Source organism: Bubalus bubalis, chromosome 7 (assembly GCF_019923935.1).
Source record: "Bubalus bubalis isolate 160015118507 breed Murrah chromosome 7, NDDB_SH_1, whole genome shotgun sequence".
NCBI lineage: Eukaryota > Metazoa > Chordata > Mammalia > Artiodactyla > Bovidae > Bubalus > Bubalus bubalis.
In genome coordinates, this window is record NC_059163.1 from 91,084,910 (window position 1) to 91,103,321 (window position 18,412).

At 35.4% G+C, this 18,412-nt stretch overlaps 1 protein-coding gene across 4 annotated transcripts in view; it reads right to left on the bottom strand.

The window, feature by feature from the left end:
* Positions 1–3,374: 3,374 nt before the first annotated feature.
* The window catches only part of SEC24B (SEC24 homolog B, COPII coat complex component), an 80,373-nt gene continuing 65,335 nt past the window's right edge, over positions 3,375–18,412 (bottom strand). For all 4 annotated transcript variants that reach the window (XM_025290308.3, XM_006052215.4, XM_006052214.4 and 1 more), the window contains 13 exons: positions 15,772–15,890; positions 15,359–15,414; positions 14,906–15,112; positions 12,693–12,816; positions 12,108–12,266; positions 11,437–11,610; positions 10,720–10,830; positions 9,905–10,080; positions 9,162–9,299; positions 8,393–8,497; positions 7,554–7,646; positions 4,503–4,606; positions 3,375–4,262 (listed from right to left, as the gene is read on the bottom strand). In XM_025290308.3, coding sequence (XP_025146093.3) covers positions 4,148–4,262; positions 4,503–4,606; positions 7,554–7,646; positions 8,393–8,497; positions 9,162–9,299; positions 9,905–10,080; positions 10,720–10,830; positions 11,437–11,610; positions 12,108–12,266; positions 12,693–12,816; positions 14,906–15,112; positions 15,359–15,414; positions 15,772–15,890 — 1,681 coding nt within the window. In that variant the 3' untranslated portion in view covers positions 3,375–4,147. The remainder of the gene's footprint in view (positions 4,263–4,502; positions 4,607–7,553; positions 7,647–8,392; positions 8,498–9,161; positions 9,300–9,904; positions 10,081–10,719; positions 10,831–11,436; positions 11,611–12,107; positions 12,267–12,692; positions 12,817–14,905; positions 15,113–15,358; positions 15,415–15,771; positions 15,891–18,412) is intronic.

Below are 18,412 nucleotides of genomic sequence, written 5' to 3' on the forward strand. Positions count from 1 at the left end.
TTATAGTGTAAATCTAAGCATATGCGTCACTACACACTAATCCAATAATCATCAAATTAGTTGGCTAATAAGCTAAAATAATACGTACCTGAAAAGCAAAAACAGCAGTAAAAACCATGAACATCTCTGAGCAGTGATGACGCAGTCATAAAAAACTGGCCCATCACTGACTATAGGGTAGTTTCTGTCAATTGTCTGACAGGCCATTGACCCAAAAGCTGGAAACTCGCACACCCACTCACTCCCAGTCCTTGGATCCTGCTTGCCTGCCCTACTTGCCAGAAGCTGTTCCAAGGATCTAGCCTTGAAATAGAAGTGTGGTCTTGAGGACTGGATGCGTGACTATGGCCACCCAAGACAAGCTGTGTTTTTGTTTATGAAAACTGCCATCCACCCATCAGGAGCAGCCTCTTCCTTCAGCCTCTCCTTGGCCTCTGCACGTGTGAGGGTGTGTTCCAGATTCTACCCAAGAAGCTTCTAAGGAGGTTGCAACCCAGAATCTGTATACGTGCACTTTGGGGAGTTTTTGCAAAATGACAAACTTGCACAGGAACCAGGTTTCTTAGGAGTAATCTCTAATAAAAACTGATTTTCACTTGACTGCAAACTTAGCAATCTTCAGCAAACTCATTTCGTGGGTTGTTGGTAAGCAATGCTTTTCAGCCCCAAAACTGAAATGAAAATCTACAAAACTGTGCCTTGTTAACTAATGGGAACTAAAGAAAGGGTTTTCATTTTTGGCTCAACTCAAGATGCATGAGAAGGCAATGGGTTAAAAGCCTGTGTCCCCTAATCATGGCTCACTTCTCTGCCTCTCGGAGGTATCCTAAGAGGAGGAGGATGCCCGGTTTTCTGTTTGACACAGATCCCATCTCTGAATTTAGAGATACAAGGTGAGTGATTCATGAAGTATCTATCATTTTTATTTTTCAGGAGGTCTTTGTTTCATGTGCCAAAGATTTGTTTGTTTTTTTTTAAACTGTCTTCAGTAATTATTCCACCATGTCTTCAGTAGAGATTCCACCTAAATAATACCTGCAGTGCTGCTTCCAGTCTGGTTAATTTTCATCTTTTTTGGCCTTTAAAAGTATTTTCAGTGTCTTCAAAAGTTACTTTGAACAGAGGAGTCATGGTTTTCTTTAACACTTTGCTATTAATAATATATGCATTTCATAGCCTCACAGGTTGACTACAACAGATTCCTATCTATAAACAGCTTTCAAATAGTTTTTAGCACACAAATATACATTAATGTATAAATGAAAAATAGAATTCTTTTTCCATCAATGCACTCAATTTGTGCTAGGATATATTCCTTAAGAGTAGTGTGTAAACTATAAATCAAATTGTATGTTCCTATGAATCAATGGTTCGAATAGCAGATTAGCAGACATTCACATCACCTGGGATACCCCTAAACTGTTAACTTTAATGACAGTTTCAATTTGGTGAAACGGGGCTCAGAGAACTCCTGGTGAGCATGCCCCTTTCTCTCATCACTCCCCACCTCAGAAAACAAATGGCCAGAGACTTGTCCCATAGGAGGGAGTGAGGATGATAGATAATCTGTCTACAGCCCATTAGGATCAACCTCCTCACACCTATGTTCCCACTGATGTCAATCTCCATTCTCTGACTGAAGTCTGGCTGCCTTTAGAGGACAAGGCTTTTCAAGGTGGCTCTTTTTGATCTCAACCCCAGGTAGGCATCTCTCCGCACATTTGTAGACATCTAGATTAAACTTCCCCAAACCTCAATTTCAAGCATCCCATATCCTGACCGCCACTTCCTGTCTTTCCAGTTCATTCCCTCTGGTCTCCACCCTCGGATAGCTCTCTGACCTCAACAGGACCTTCACACTACTAAGCCCTTCTCTATCTACTTGCCACTACCGAGCTCTTGTCTATCACTCGCTTTGCATCCCTTTCACCTGAATGACAGAGGAGCTTCCTTGTATACATCCACAGTTCCCCTGCTCTTCTGTTCTAACTTAAATCCAACTTTCCACCAAGCAGTAAATGTGGCTAGAAGGAAAAGGCATGCTAACTGGCTGAAGTTCATGCTGCCTGACAACCCTACTACAAGCCACTGGTCAACCAATCTCTTACCCTTCTTAGGAGACTATTTCTTGGGATTCTAATACTCTTTACCCTTTCTCAACTGATGACTCCAAGTGCTTCTTTAATAGGGAACACCACAGTGACCAGGTTAACTTCCACATTTACCTACCATAAAGATTCACCCCCCGGATGCCTCTCCTTCCAGATAGCCACATGGCTCTCTTCAATGGTCACCTTTTCAGAAGGGCCTCCTTAGTTACTGTCAAAACCAGCATTCTTGATACTTTTTCTGCCTTATTTTTCCCCGTTGCATTTCCCACACCTGACACACAAATGTGCTCTTTTCCCCAGTCCACACACTCACTCTGGAGTGTAAGCACTGTGAAATCAGGATTTTCTGTGTTTTGAGCATAAACCAATATCTAGCAAGTATTAAGTGCTAATAAATACCTATTAAATGAGGAACAAACTATCCAAAGACAAAAATATTTAGAAACACAATACTCCGTATTGTGTAATTACAGTATATAGCTGCCCGTGGAACACTGCAGTTTCTCCTGATTCAGTAAGATTCTCTCCTGCTGGAGGCCGCAGGGCACGGGGACACACACAGCGCTGGGGGTGGGCTGGGCTCGGAGTAGGTGGTGGATGGGTAGAACATCTGACTTCTACTATCAGCTCTGTCACTAATTAGTAATGTCATTTAGGGTGAGTCATTTAACCTCTCATTTCCAGCAGGGAATGGGAGAGAGTACTTTTATTTTTATCCAAAGAAAAGAGATCCAACAAGCGCAAAACCACTCATCACACACATCAAGAGCCTTTTCCCTTCCAAAGTTCATCAGTAGGACTTTTATAGTGTTTATAATAAAATTTTATTCTACAACCTAATGGATCATTAACAGTTTTTATAGTAAATAAATGTTAGTAAACGAGATTTTTTTAAAATCAGAATAAGATCGCTCTCAAAGTTCCAGATGGTAATCTTAAAAGTCAATTAAATAGGATAGTCACATGTTATAAAAATTTTGCTATGAATGTGCAAGGAAAAAGAATGCCTAATTTAACCAAGAAAGACAAATTAAGGTTATGATTAGTTAACAGTCATATATATTTTGAAAGTAGGGTTTGTTTTCAAATACAAACAGAGTAAGTACTTGGTAATGTCCACAAAATTAATGAAAACATGTTCACATATATTACTAGTTGAAATACAGTATCATTGCATTTCCTCGAGCAGTAAATCCAATACATCCTAGATGTAAGAATACCACCAATTCTCCCCCAACCATAAACACACAAAACACCAAGCCATATTGTCAAGCAAAATATTTTTAATTAGTAGGCTGATCATAAATAAATCCACATAAAAGATTTAACAGAATTACAAAGAGTTTTGTGTTTCTTTTGTGGACTCAATTCATAATATGCATTAGTCAACCTCATTCTCTAACTGCGACAAAAAGAGTTGTCATCCAACAATGCAGCACAGTTTAAGCAATTCATATTCTGTAGTTACATTTTTACATTTTTTTTACAAATGTAACATTTATGTACATTATATATATATTTTTTTCTATAGTTCATGTACTGAAACTCTATTGTTTTTACAGGGAAAATATTGAATTCATTTAATGAATATGAATCATTCCTTGTTAAAAAGTAATTCATATAAACAAATAACACGGTACCACTGCCTTTTGGCATCTCCTGTCAAAGTTTAAGTCCAGAAGTGTTATATTAATTATAAGAAAAAAGAATTTATCTAATTTTTCATTGACATATCATCCCACATAGCTACAGAAGTTTGCCAGCTTGCAATGAACAGAGAACTGTACTGCTGCACTCTGGAAATGTGTGGAAACCAATTCAAAATATACTTGGTGAGACAGCATCATCAGCATCAAACAGGGTGAAGAAAATCTGTTCCTTCTTCCTCTTTACCTCTTGCTAACAGACAAGGCGCTATGCTACGCGCTGCCTCTTGTAACAAGTGCCTTCATTTCAAATTTCCTAAGTGCTTCTCTGACAGATTATGCTTTACCTAGGTTATAGATCTCTTTCTTCTTATTCAACTTTATTTCACTTCACTTACAAATCTGCTGCTGAACATGAAGCAAAAATTCATAGTAAGAGAAGGCGGCTTCTGTCCGGTCTTCAATCAAATGTTGAAAAAATTCTGTTTTGGCAGGACTCTCATCTCTGAAAAAGAAAAAGGAATATTTATCTAAAAATGCATATTATTAAAAAGAATACTTATACATTAGAAAAAATATGTGGGGACTTTTACGAAAAAGGATAGGGGATGTTAATCAAATAACAGCCTTCTACCACTACAATGTGTTCTGATATTATTATTTAAAATTTGATTTGAAGACAAACAATTTCACATGGATTGGACAGGATAAGACAATTTCATAATTAAGTTACAGAAGTACTTACTTTACCACATGAAGAACTGGGCTTAATGGTCTGCTGTCTCTAAGCCAAGTTATAAAGGATCTGGCTCTCTCTGATGAAAGTGTGTCTAGCTCTGGAAGATGTGTCTGGCAAAAAATGCAATTAGGAAGTCATTTTCTTTCTCACAGACTTAGGCAGTATTAGAACTCAATCATAATCACCACCACCACCAAACACCAGCACTCGATTCCAGCCCCAACAGCAGCAACCAAACACAAGAAATTTATTATATTGTTGATAAATCTGTTTTTCTGACTAATAAGACATATTTAATGATAAGCATGCCACTGATATTTTACCTGAATATTATAGTTTTTCCAGACAAGTCAATAAAACACACACAATTAGTATGTTACTCATATTGTATTATACTTTTTGTTTCTTCCAAAGGAAATATTCAGATCAGGGGTGCTATCATTAAGCTTCAATTTCACTTATAAACAATTATACATTATTCTAATAACAGACATTCTTACAGAATTTTATGTTTCCTTTGTCCTTAATATTTAAGGGCAAGAAAGTTAAAAGAATAGTGTGAATGTTTAGTTATATTTAAAAACCATATCAAGACTATTTTTTAAAAGACCTAAAGAATCTATTCTTTTATGTATATGTGTGTGTATATGTATATCTGAGGGCTTCCCTGGTGGCTCAGACAGTAAAAAATCCACCTGCAATGAAGAAAAAGTATATTCTTCTATGTGTGCAATGAGTTTTTTCCAAAGTACATAGTATACAAAAATTTAAACAGAAAAGTTTGGGTTAATTATATTTAAATTTATATCAGTATTTAAAAAGTACAAGAAAAACATGTTTTTATGTACATTCTTTCATATATTTTCTAAATATATATAATATGCTGCTAAGTCGCTTCAGTCGTGTCCGACTCTGTGCGACCCCATAGACGGCAGCCCACCAGGCTCCCCCGTCCCTGGGATTCTCCAGGCAAGAACACTGGAGTGGGTTGCCATTTCCTTCTCCAATGAAGCAAGTGAAAAGTGAAAGTGAAGTCGCTCAGTCGTGTCCGACTCTTAGTGACCCCATGGACTGCAGCCCACCAGGCTCCTCCATCCATGGGATTTTCCAGGCAAGAGTACTGGAGCGGGGTGCCATTGCCTTCTCCGATATATAATATAGCCACTATTATATATAGAAACACATTTTGAAAATACAAATGGATATTATGCACACTGTTTTCTTTTTCAGATTGTATTCTTTTTAATAGATTCATAGATTTAACTGGGGCTTCCCTGGTGGCTCAGTGATAAAGAATCCACCAGCAATGTAAGAGCCGCAGGAGATGCGGGTTCAGTCCCTGGGTCGGAAAGATCCCCCTGGAGGAGGGCATGGCAACGCACTCCTGTATTCTTGCCTGGATAATCCCATGGACAGAGAAGCTTGGGCTACAGTCCAAAGGTCGCTAACAGTTGGACATGACTGAAGAGACTTGGCATACAAGCACGATATCCTCTTAAGTATATGTGTACATATGAATACTTCCATGAGTATATCTACAGGATACATTCTTAGGAGTAAATAATTTACTGTGTCATACGCTGTGTGATTTTAATTTCAACAGATATTGTCAAATGGCCCTCCTAAAGACTGTGTAAATGTATACAGTCCAATCAATAGGCCTGCTGACCTATCCCCTCTGCATTATTGCCTATTATCAGATTAAAAAAATTTTTTACCAGGGAGCAAAATCTGATAAATGAAAGAAATACTATGCTGTTATTAATAGTTTATTTTGTTTTCTTAATTATAAATGAAGCTGAACATTGATCCATATGGCCACTACTATAATTTCCACCTATGAATTACCTGTTCAAATCATTTTCTCATTTTTCTTCTTTGTTGAGTCTTAGAAATAAACTCTGGATTAATGTGGCAAATTTTAAAAAATAAATCAAACAGAGAATGTGGTTAAGAATTACATTGACTTATGTTAATTTTAGGAGAAAGGGAATATTTACAATATCCAAGAATAAGGTAGGCCTTTTCCATTAAGTAGCATAGAGAACTGCTTTCGGAATCACCTTTCTTTGGTATCAACATACATACAGTACAGGCTTACTGAAAAAATTATGTTTATTATCAGCAAAATAATTTAAATTAGACAAGTTAAAGTTGTTGGAAAATAGTTTGCTACGCTATGCCAAATCACTTCAGTCGTGTCCGACTCTGTGCGACCCCATAGACGGCAGACCACCAGGCTCCCCCGTCCCTGGGATTCTCCAGGCAAGAACACTGGAGTGGGTTGCCATTTCCTTCTCCAATGTGTGAAAGTGAAAAGTGAAAGAGAAGTCGCTCAGTCGCGTCCAATCCTTAGCGACCCCATGGACTGCAGCCTACCAGGCTCCTCCGTCCATGGGATTTTCCAGGCAAGAGTACTGGAGTGGGTTGCCATTGCCTTCTCCAGGAAAATAGTCTGGAGTTGCTTAAAAAGTTTACCATATGACCCAACAATTCTACTTCTAGTTACATATCCAAGAGAACTTGAAAACATGTTGACACAAACATTTGTACACAAACTGCTCATGGAAGCACTTCTCACAATAGCACCAGAGTAGAGATAACCTAAATGTCCAAGAAGAGATGACTGGATAAACAAAATGTGATATATTCATACAATGGACTATTATTTAGTCATAAAAAAGGAGGAAGTACTGACACACATTACAACATGGATGTTGAAATCATGGTGAGAAGAAGCCAAACTCAAAAGGCCTTACACTGTGTGATTCATATATATGAACTGTCCAGAATAGGCAAATTCACACAGATAGAAAGTAGGTTAGTGGCTGCCCAGGGAAAACAGAAAGGTTGGGAGATACAGGTTTCTTTCTGAGGTGATGTAAATGCTCTGAAATTATATACTGGAAATGGTTGTAAACACTGTGAATATAATAAAAACAAATGCATTGTACATTTTAAAATGATTAAAATGGTGACTCTTATGTGCATTATATCTCAAAAAAAAAAAAAATTAAACAAGTACACAAAAAGTTAAAGCTATATGAATCCACTGACCATTTTCTGTGGTATTGATGCAAAATCAGGATACCCAAGCACATCCTCTATAAAGTTATTGTCACAGCTCTTTCCAATCCAAATGTAAAAAATCTAAAAACAAAACAAATCACAGTAACACTCCCTAATTGGAAACCCATTACAGCTAATTTTCTCAAAATCATCAAGCATAAAAGAGGCACAGTACACTAGCTTGAATCAAGTAGGAACAAACATGAAAGTAAAAAGGAAACCTGGAACCTGCATATTGGAACCTGCATCCAGGAATCCAGAATGGCTCATATCTCTTCTGCTTAAATTTCAAGCTTCTCATAAAATACATTTACCATTTTCCTTACTCTTTCCCCAATGCTTCAACCAAGATATATGACTTACTGTATTTCCTACCCACTGTTTCCATTATTTCAATCACTGTCTCTGTACTAATGTCCCCTGCCCCCTACCACTGCCCCACCCCGTACTGTGGCTATTGGACTTCTTTTCCTGGTCACAAGGTGTCATTCATGAAGCCACCCTGCCTATTCTGACACCCTTCACCACCACCCTGTCCAATGACATCTCATGAAATCCTAATTATTAATGGCATTTCAGACAATAGATCAAGTTGAACTAGAAAAATTCTTGAGGTCCCTTAAAATTTTATGATTCTAGAAGAAAAATTCCTTGAAGTAAGGAATTTATCTCTTTACTTCTCTTCAATAAATTGATCTCCTGAGCCAGTTCCAATTTATTGTCCCTGAGTTCCCAATCCACCTTTCATTGCCTCATCTGTGGTAACAGATCCTGTGTTTCTCCTTTTGCCAGCTGCAAAAGGAGCTTTGTCACTAAAAGGTACTTACAGAGCCACAGTCCATAAGGAAAGCACCTTCTCGTGTCAGTTTTTCTGCAGACAATTTTTGAAGAGGTGGCTGAGGTACAACCCTGTCATTAACGTGTATTGCCCCCTGAAAAGAAAAAAGATAGAATGTGAATGACCTTCCATTACTATTATCCCAGGCTGGAAGCTAATGGCCACTAGCTCTGATACTGAAAAATGATACTTGATAATTTTGTAATATGTAAAAACTACAGTTGACCTTTGAACAAAGGTATTTAAATTTAAAAGACAAAAACTTGACTAGGTAAAAAGATCTGCCCATTTCCTTCCCTTCTGGGGTCAGGATATATTAAAAGTACAACTACAATATCTGCTACAAAGGACTTTTTGAGTCCAAAGAGTAGGAAAAAAGACATTACATATTTGCATACTAAACATACTGTTGCATACCAGATTATTTTACAATAATATAGTGAAAGTTGCACTCTGATCACATCAGAAACTGTCAGTATCTTCAAAATACAAATGGAAATACCCTTCTATAATGCAGCTTTGTGAATCACTTCCCATATGAAACTATTTTTGAAAATGCCATAACCATGACACTATCTACTAGTCCTGTTGTCTAATCAAATCCGTAGTTAACGTCTGTATTTAATGTATTATTGTCACAGGGGAAAAAGAGATGGAAGAAATTGTTAACAATACACTGCTATCTTAGATGCAGAATCAAGACACCCAAATAAATTTAAATTAAAAAATTTCAAACACAATGAAAAAAAAAACCATACCTCATCTGTCAATCTGTCTATCCTGTACAGGTTGGGATGAATCATTTTCATTAGATGAACAAGTGGCTGACACTTTATCTGACACATGGCATATACACGATCATCCAGGCGTGTGCTTGTGCCGGTTCTAAATGCTTTCTACATGGAGAAACAATATACATTTTCAGTAAAACATAAATATGGGGGACAAATATTAAAACAGATATATGCCATCAGCCACGGGAAAGCACAGCCTTCACGCCAGACAGGCCTGGATTCAGTTTTCAGCTCTCAGAATTTAATTGGTAGATACGTGAGCAAGTTACTTAGCTTCTCAAAGGTATATTGACATCGTAAGAAAAAAGGGGGAAATAATACCTCTAGGCAGTTGTAAGGATTAAATATGATGATGTGTATATAACACGTATTACGGTGCCTGAGGCTTGGGAAGATGCTCAGTGAACAGCAGGCCCTTTCCTTAGAGTCTCTTTCCCGGAGCACACACTAGGAGTGTGCTACATGCACACCATTATTCACACTGCTCCCACACACTAGAGTGAGAGCATACAGTTTCATGAGGGTCATCATGTATTTGCACACCTTCATTTTCCATTCATCTCTTCCTGCTTATGACTCTTCCAATGCTAAGCTGCAACTTAATCAAGTATTTAATCCCCTACCACCCACCAGAAAAACTAGGTTTGGAAACCTATATATTGAAAATTTCAAAAGACTATTAAATCTAACAGTATATAGAGAGCTACCTGTTTGAGAAGGGCCAAAACATAGAGAGGAAATAACTTGAGGGAGCTGGGTGCTATCAACCCCGAGTGCTGCACATTTGAGACAGTTGAGCCATATGCAGATAAGGAATCCACCACAGCATTCACTAAGGCATCTCTTGCATCCGATAGACTTGAGGAAATTGATCGATCCACAGCTATAAAGCAACCAAAATGAAAAAGTTTTTAACCATTAGATGCCAGTGAATACTGTGAGAGAGAAAATTTACATGCAGTACTTAAGAAACAGCAAGTTCATTTTTAGATTAGAAAAATACATTTCAGTTGTTCCCTTGAGTGTGGCTGCCCCTTTGTAGTAAAAATCCTCCTCCTGCCACCAACCCTGATCATCAGTCAGCTATTCTTCTTTCTGATACTTTTCACTTTTCCAGAATGTTGAATGAATGAATCCTTTGTATGTAGCGTTTTGAGTTTAGCTTCTTTCACTTAGCATAACGCCTTTGAGAGTCATCCACGTCTGTTCACATATCAACAGTTCATTCCTTTTTATTGCCGAGTTGTATTTCATCATATGGAGGTACCACAGTTTGTTCATGAAGTCCCCATTTGAAAAACACTTGAGATGCTACCAGTTTTTAATGATTATGAATCCCACACATGATTTTTAAACTAAAGAATTTGTAAGAATGAGAACAGCCCAATTCACACTGTTGTAAATGAAAATGTAAAATATAAATACTTTTTAAATGAGGAATTTCTAGGGTAAAACAATGCCCAGGCTTCAATTTTTAGTATAGAAAAATATATTTCACCCGTTGCGTCACTTTTTTACTTACCCATATTTGCCAGGAGGCAGATGGCAGCTTGTACATCCACTCCTGCGTATACATCTGCTAGTGAACTGACCACTGGCAAGCAAAGAGTGTGCACTCTGATTCTCCGCTCACCTAGTCAAAGGGTGAATCCATGTCATTGCAAAATACATTAGGCCAAGAAATAAAGGAAGCAAATAGGTCAAAATATTATTCAAGTTATTGTTTGATGGTATGAAATTACCAACAGAATTTTGAAATGGCAAAACCAAAGTTTTACAATGAACATGTTTTAAAGAAAATTAAACATTCTCTAAACCTGAACATAGACTATGAACATACACTATATTTTGAACACTAGGTTCTGGTTTTTATCTTAGCATTACTCATTCTAAATTATGTTACAAGGTATAATGTCAGAAAACAGACCACATAGACCTTAAGTGCCATGGAGAATTTCTCATGTTATGGATAAAGAAATAACGCTCAGGATAACCCAGACAGATTTAGTTTGAGTTATTATGCTAATATGATTTTGGGAGTCCAAGTCTTCCACAAGTCAAAAAAGGTACTCTCTGAAGATTCAAAAATGAGTATTAAAAAAAAGAACGGAACGTATATTTGATGAACACAAATTCCATTATTTCCCATTGGTGTTCACTATCCCCACCCAGTCTCCCGGTAGGTGAAAAGAGGGGAGAATTACTGGGGCAGGTTACATTTCACTTCTGTCAACATTACCTTTGCTAGATGTATATAATAGGGCTGTTTGAAAGCACACTAAGGAAGTATCTGTCAAACTTTCTTCGATAGAGAGTTGTACTGCAAATCCAGCATCGGGATTGATGTTGGCGAGGGATAACAAATCAGTGGAACGGACAAAGAAATTTCCATGAAAAGTGTGCATGGAAAGACCTAGGGAAAAGAAAACTTGTTATAAAACATGAGGTAGCACTAGTCTCTTTACCTCAGGTTAAAGCTACTTTTTAAATAAAAAATATCTCTGATTTTGAATCAAAAGGATTACTGGGGAGCAATACTTTTCACATAAAACAGAGATAACCCAAACTGAAGGCTGTTTGATGAGGAAGGCAAAGGTCATTCATGAATTTGACAATTTTCACTTAAGATCCTCCCTATTCCTCAAATTCATCTGAAATCACCTCCAATATGGGCTTTCTCTTGACTTCCTCCTAATAAGGCAAAGCATTTCCTCTGCCTACTTATTCAAATTACTTAAAAAATTGAACAATGATTATTTAATAATAATATTTAAAACAGTACAGCTAGTTGGATCAAGTAGAAAATCTTTTTTATGATAATGAAAGGTGGTCACAGGTTGTCAATATGTGAATGCTTATTAATTTTGAAAAAAGTATATAATATAAAGCATAATTTTTATAATTTCATACCTTTAGTACACCTTATTCTCATAACAGCTTCAAATCCAATTTTTCTTGTGAGATACCGTTTTAGATCTTTTTGTAACTTTTCTGCTTGCGACGGATTGTGAGTATAGTGGAAAGATGGGTAATAATAGATGCACCCTGCAGAATACTTGGACATGCAAGCTTTAGAGAGAAAAAGGAAAAGTATTAGCTACTGAAAATGATAACATTTTACTTGTCCAACAGCAGTACAGATTCTGTATTATGAAGAAATCTAAGTTATAATGAAAAAAAAACATACAGTGGTCAAAAATGGGGATAATATATAAATCTGAGAAAGATATATTTATAAAACATTATATTAAGTTTACTGTTGAGCAGAATGGTAAAAGAATTGTATTTAAATAAAAACAACAACCCAGATTGGCATTTTATATTTGTATAGGGTTAGGGTTTTTTTTTAAAGTTTAGTGGTAATTTTCATAGACGTTATCTAATTCACAGGTCTTTCTCCCCAAACAACTGAGAACTCTTAGTAAAGAATTTACATTTAATTATATGCTAAAAATGTTTATGTAAAAACAGATAAATACAATGTTATCTCCTTACCTAGAGAAGCGAGATCAGAATACTGTGAACTTAAAAGGAACAGATCCACTGCAGTCTGCTGCCCTGAGCAGTCTAAAGCGAGTTTCTTATAAAAATCAGTTGCAGGGCCAAGATGTTGTACAACCTAAGTCAATAGGTCATAAAGTAAGAGCTAGAAAATCTTGAATTACGCATATATTTCTGTCTGTTACAATCAGGAAGAGAATATTGTCTGTCCCCCTATCAAACTATGGATTTTTTTTTTTTTTTATGTCTAGGTAGCTGGCATAGATTTCCTATGAGAATAATCACTAACATTTATAAAAGCACATATAGGGCAGCATTGGAGAAGGAAATGGCAACCCACTCCAGTGTTCTTGCCTGGAGAATCCCAGGGACAGGGGAGCCTGGTAGGCTGCCGTCTATGGGGTCACACAGAGTCAGACATGACTGAAGCGACTTAGCAGCAGCAGGGCAGCATAGATGTCTTATATAATTAAAATTATTTAATCCTCATAATAATATATATTTCACAGAGTTAACAACATTTTACAGATGAGGAAACTGAGGCAAACAAATGACTAATTACATAGTTATTGAGTGGTAGATGCTGGAATATCCAAGCAGTCTGGCTCCAGAATGAGTGCTGTTACCAATTATTATATGTATATTGTTACACAATAACAGGAGAGACTAACAGATTAAGCAAAGTCTTTCCAGTTGGTATCAGGACACTTAAGCTGAGGAGATGGCACTAGAGAAGAGTTAAGAATGCAAGAGCCAGGCTCCAAGTTCTTAATTATTTCACTACATTGCACAACAAAATGTTTCAATTATAGTGTATGATTATTATATTAGAGTTTAAAACAGAACAGACACTTAAATTCTTGAGTCTCAGGCAGATAGACAATACTTCTAAGAGTTACATGAGAACAAAAAACCCAAAACTGTATCAAAGAAATCAGTAAACACTGCTTTTGTTCAGTATTTCATAATGGATTATGATGGATCAACGCACTGGATAAAGCTAGCTGTACTTGTTGATGAGTTAAAAAATATACTTGTCCCCAGTTTATTTTGAAATTAGCTTCTTTCTCAAAAGCAATTTAAAAACACAATTTCATAAAAAGTAAAATACGGTGCTATTCAAAAGTAAAACACAGTGCTATTCTTCTTTAGCAAATTGGTAAAGAATAAAACAGTAGCAATCCTTACTGGTGCCCAGAAGGTCAGAGTCCTTAAGAGTACAGGTTGATTAAAAATCCCAATAAGTAAAATAAAATAATAATGTTAAATACAGTTTATACTCATCGATCCAATAATTTCACTTCTAGGAATTTATCTTAGGGAAAAACTGAATATGTGGCCAAAGATTTACAACACTATTAAAACTGTTTAATTCATACTCATAACTAGTTGCAATGGACATTTTCATATATACAAGTTGAGGTCAGACAAAACTTATTTACAGAACAAAAACGAGTATTTGAAATTGGGGTTAAAATACCCTGACCAAGACTTCACTGTAAAACCCTCGGAACATTCAGCCTCATTTCACTCTTAAACAGCAAGAAGGCAATTAACAAAATCATGTTTCTCACATTTACTAAAAAACCTTTCTTAAGTAGAATTTTTAGGGACCTCCAAAAATGCTCACTATGAGTAAATGCTCACTTTAGTGAAAAAAGTCAACAAAAAAATATAGTATACATGTATGATGCCCAACTGCGCTTACTTATATTTATTTAACTACTATTATCTTGACAGTAAGATAACCGATCATCTATATGTTTGCACGTTCCATGTTTTATACAGTGATTTGTATTACCTTCATTAAAAGTTTATTAATATGTGCATATTAAATTACATCTCAGATTTAATAAGTTTTATCAATTGTGAAATAGAAAAGAACACTAGAGTCAGAAAATCCAAGTCACATCTTTACCATTAAATATTTATTTAACTTTTGGCAAGACTTTAATCTGTTTCCTCATCTGTAAAAAAAGGCTTATAGTAGATAATTTCTAAATTTCTATGACTCATAAACAAAATATTAAAAAGAACACACTGCAACACAACAACAAAATGGTAATTTGAATTAAACTCTCTTACCAGTTGTTTTTTTTTTTTTTTACTATCAAAGAATTAGAAAAATAGACTAAAAAATAATTAAACAAGTCAATAGAGGTAGATGCCATGATCTTGAATATAAGAGAGGAACTAATATAAAATACCTTTGTGCTTGATCTCTGATTAGGATCTTCTCTGGACTGCAGAAGTCCTGCCCCCAAGGAAGGTAACTGTGTCTGAAATACAGACACACGGCCACCTGTTGGAGACATTAATTTAAAGGCAGCCTGGAGAGCAGGACCCAGGGCACTGTGTGTTTCTCTTGTATTGGTGAACATATTTGGTAATGCATTCAATAAGTCTTTTATAAGCTGGGAAAACAAAGATTAAAAGTTGAATTACTGAGAAGGAAGGGCAATAGTCTTCTTTAAAATATTCCAGAGTACAGTATATGCCACTACATTTTGGAGGACTGTAAAGTGAGTAGTCAACAGATACGCTACCTACATTGTTTACTGCAATGTTAATATATACCAAGGAAACACATGTTCAACATTACAATCAGTTGAAGTAACAGAAATACTTTAATACTTAAAAAAAAAAAAATTCAATCTCACCTCTTTACTTTCATATAGATTCACAAGTAAGCTATCCGGAGTAGGTAGAAAAACATCTATAGGGAAAACATATATTTTAACCAAAATATAAATAAACTCAAAAGAATTTTGAATTAAAAAAATCTTAGTTTTCTAAGTCCATACATATAAAGGGTATGCACAATATTGCTTTATTTAATATATATCCTCTGTACATATCATACATGTGTGTGTGTGAGCATGTGTAAGTACACATACGTAGGTGTAAAAAACTTTGACTCAAGTACTTTCCAGGAAAGCAATTATTTTAAAACAAATATCTAATGAGCTAAATTATCTGTACAGCATTATGACAAGATGTATTGTAAAAAAAAAGTATCCTTAATTTCAAAATTCTGTTTTATTAATAGAGTTTTGTTTTATTCACTGCTTACCATCTATATCAGATACAATCAACATTTGAGGCTGTGATAATCCTTCTTGCAAATTGTAGAAATGAATAGTGCTATCAAAGGTCACGAATCCTATTCTTGTTCGTGAATCTCCAGGGAGCCTAAAGATAAAAATGATAATTTTAAATTCAAACTGCTAAGTGACATATTCTATTTTAAAAAAAAAAACTAATAATAATTGTTTATGTTTTTATATACAGGACAGAATAGTTACCCCTATCTAAACCAATGCATATCAGAAAAGAATAAGTATAAAACATTCCATTTTCAGATGAAACCAGACATGTTTAGAGTTCATGCCTCTGATAACATTACTATCTTCAAATAATAAATCAAAACTTAAAATGATATGCTTAAAAAACAAAGATTTCTTGCTAACTTTCCTCTGAAACAAACTCTTTTAAGTAAAAATTGCTCATATTTTCAGTTTCAATATTACAAAAATCATGTATGTTGTTTCAGTATTTTAAGGACAGATTGACAAAATGAGTACTATTCAAGAAAAGATTTTAACATGTAAAATTTTAAATAAAAACCACATTCAGAAACATCAAGACATTTTATCTATGATCACTCTTTTAAAAATTTTCTGAGTATTCAAGTATTCAAATTTTCTGTCAGTATTCAAGTCAATAATATAGCAAAGAATAAATAACCATTTAAAGTCTGTCAAAAAAAAAGCTATCCTTATTAATAAGATAGATGCCTTGTCTTACAAAAGTATCAGTATATTTCTAAGTACCATCATGTTAACTGCTATAATTTTTACATGTAATTTATTACAATTTTTTATGTAATTTATTGTTTTAGCAATGTCTTTAAAGATATTTTTTAATATTACAGGATGCCAAAACAGTGTGCATCAAAGCAAGCAGCACTGTGATTATTATGAAGGATCAATCAGGCTACTCAGAGGCTGATTCATGACACTGTAAAGCAGAAACTAACACAACACTGTAAAGCAATTATATTCCAATTTTTAAAAAAGGCATTTCAGAAAACAGAAAACAATGAGTTATGTAGGTGTTTAGCTTAGCAATACTGGTCAAGGTTTATCTTGTTTCTACAGACTAATTTCTTCACTTCTTTGAGATTTCTAAGGTCACTGATTATTACAGTCATTTGTTAGCAATCACAATAGAGACTACATACCTCTAGGCCAAAATACAAAGCTGAGCTAGAACCGCTCCAGCATCAAATTTCCTTTCTCAAAGTTATATACACAGCCCTTTCCAAAAGCATGATAATATCTTATTGCTATCCTATAACCTTTACTTTTTTACTTTTCTGATACTTTTAATTTCCACTTTAATCAAACATATACACTTTAAAAACTATTTTTCATTCCCAATATTATCTTTTTGGCTTTCCATAGACCATTTAATTTGCAAATAATCACTTATCTTTGCTGAAAGTGAAAAGTGAATGTGTTTGTCTCAGTCGTGTCTGACTGTTTGCAACCCCATGGACTGTATGTAGTTCACCAGGCTCCTCTATCCATAGAATTCTCCAGGCAAGAATACTGGAGTAGGCTGCCACTTCCTTCTCCAGGGGATCTTCCCGACCTTGGGACTGAGCCCTGGTCTCTTGCACTGCACTGGCTCCTATTTCTAATGCTGTATCATCAAATACCTTCCCAGCAAGCTAACTCTTCAGTCTTAACAGCTATTTCTTTGCAGAGCGTCTTCCTTTGCTACTCACTGCTAAAGTCATGTCTGAATTAAGCACTTGTGACTTAAAAAGGGCAAATGCTTCAATCAAGGACAAAAATATGAAATCACTAAGTTACTAACAGAAACTTAAAGCAAATCATTTAATATCTCTGGATGTTTTTAATCTTGAATGTTTCAATGTTATCAGTTTAGGCACAGGCCAAGATCAGCGATATGCAATTATAGTGACTAGAGCTAGCACTCAACAGAATAAGGACTCTCAAACTCAAATGGAAAATGGGAGAGAAGAACCTTTTGGAATTACCAAGTACTTCTGACAAAACATTCATGTATTTTGAATATTGAAATATATTTCAATATATATTGAATATATATATTATATATACACAATATATTCAATATATATTGACTATATATATTATATATACACAATATATATAATATATTCAATATATACTATATATAGAATTTATATATATTCAATATATATTCACCCCTACACCTCTACACAAGTCCAGAACCACTGCAGTAGGAAGCTACTATTACAAACAACCTGAAGTCATACTTCTCACGGGTGTTGGAGTAGAAAAAGAAATGTACAAACAACTTTGTTTCCCAGAGACCTGGAACATCCACTTTTTAAGTTAGTTAAGGGTCTCCTTCGTGACTAATACTGGTAGATAGACTAATAAGTTTAATCACCTTATCCTATACTTTGTTTCCCCTTTCACCATAAAGCTTCTTACTAATGTGCCAGTTCAGTTTCTGGCTTCTTAAAATATTCAGCACAGTATCAATTCCCTCTTTCCCTTTATCTGGCTCATTTTCTCATTAGCACATCTGAAACTATCTTATGAAAAACTTCTTGCTCAGGCATAAATTACAGCTCGATTTCTCTCATCCAGATCCTTGATACCCTGGCTAGGTTGAGTTTTCTGGATCTAAGTGCA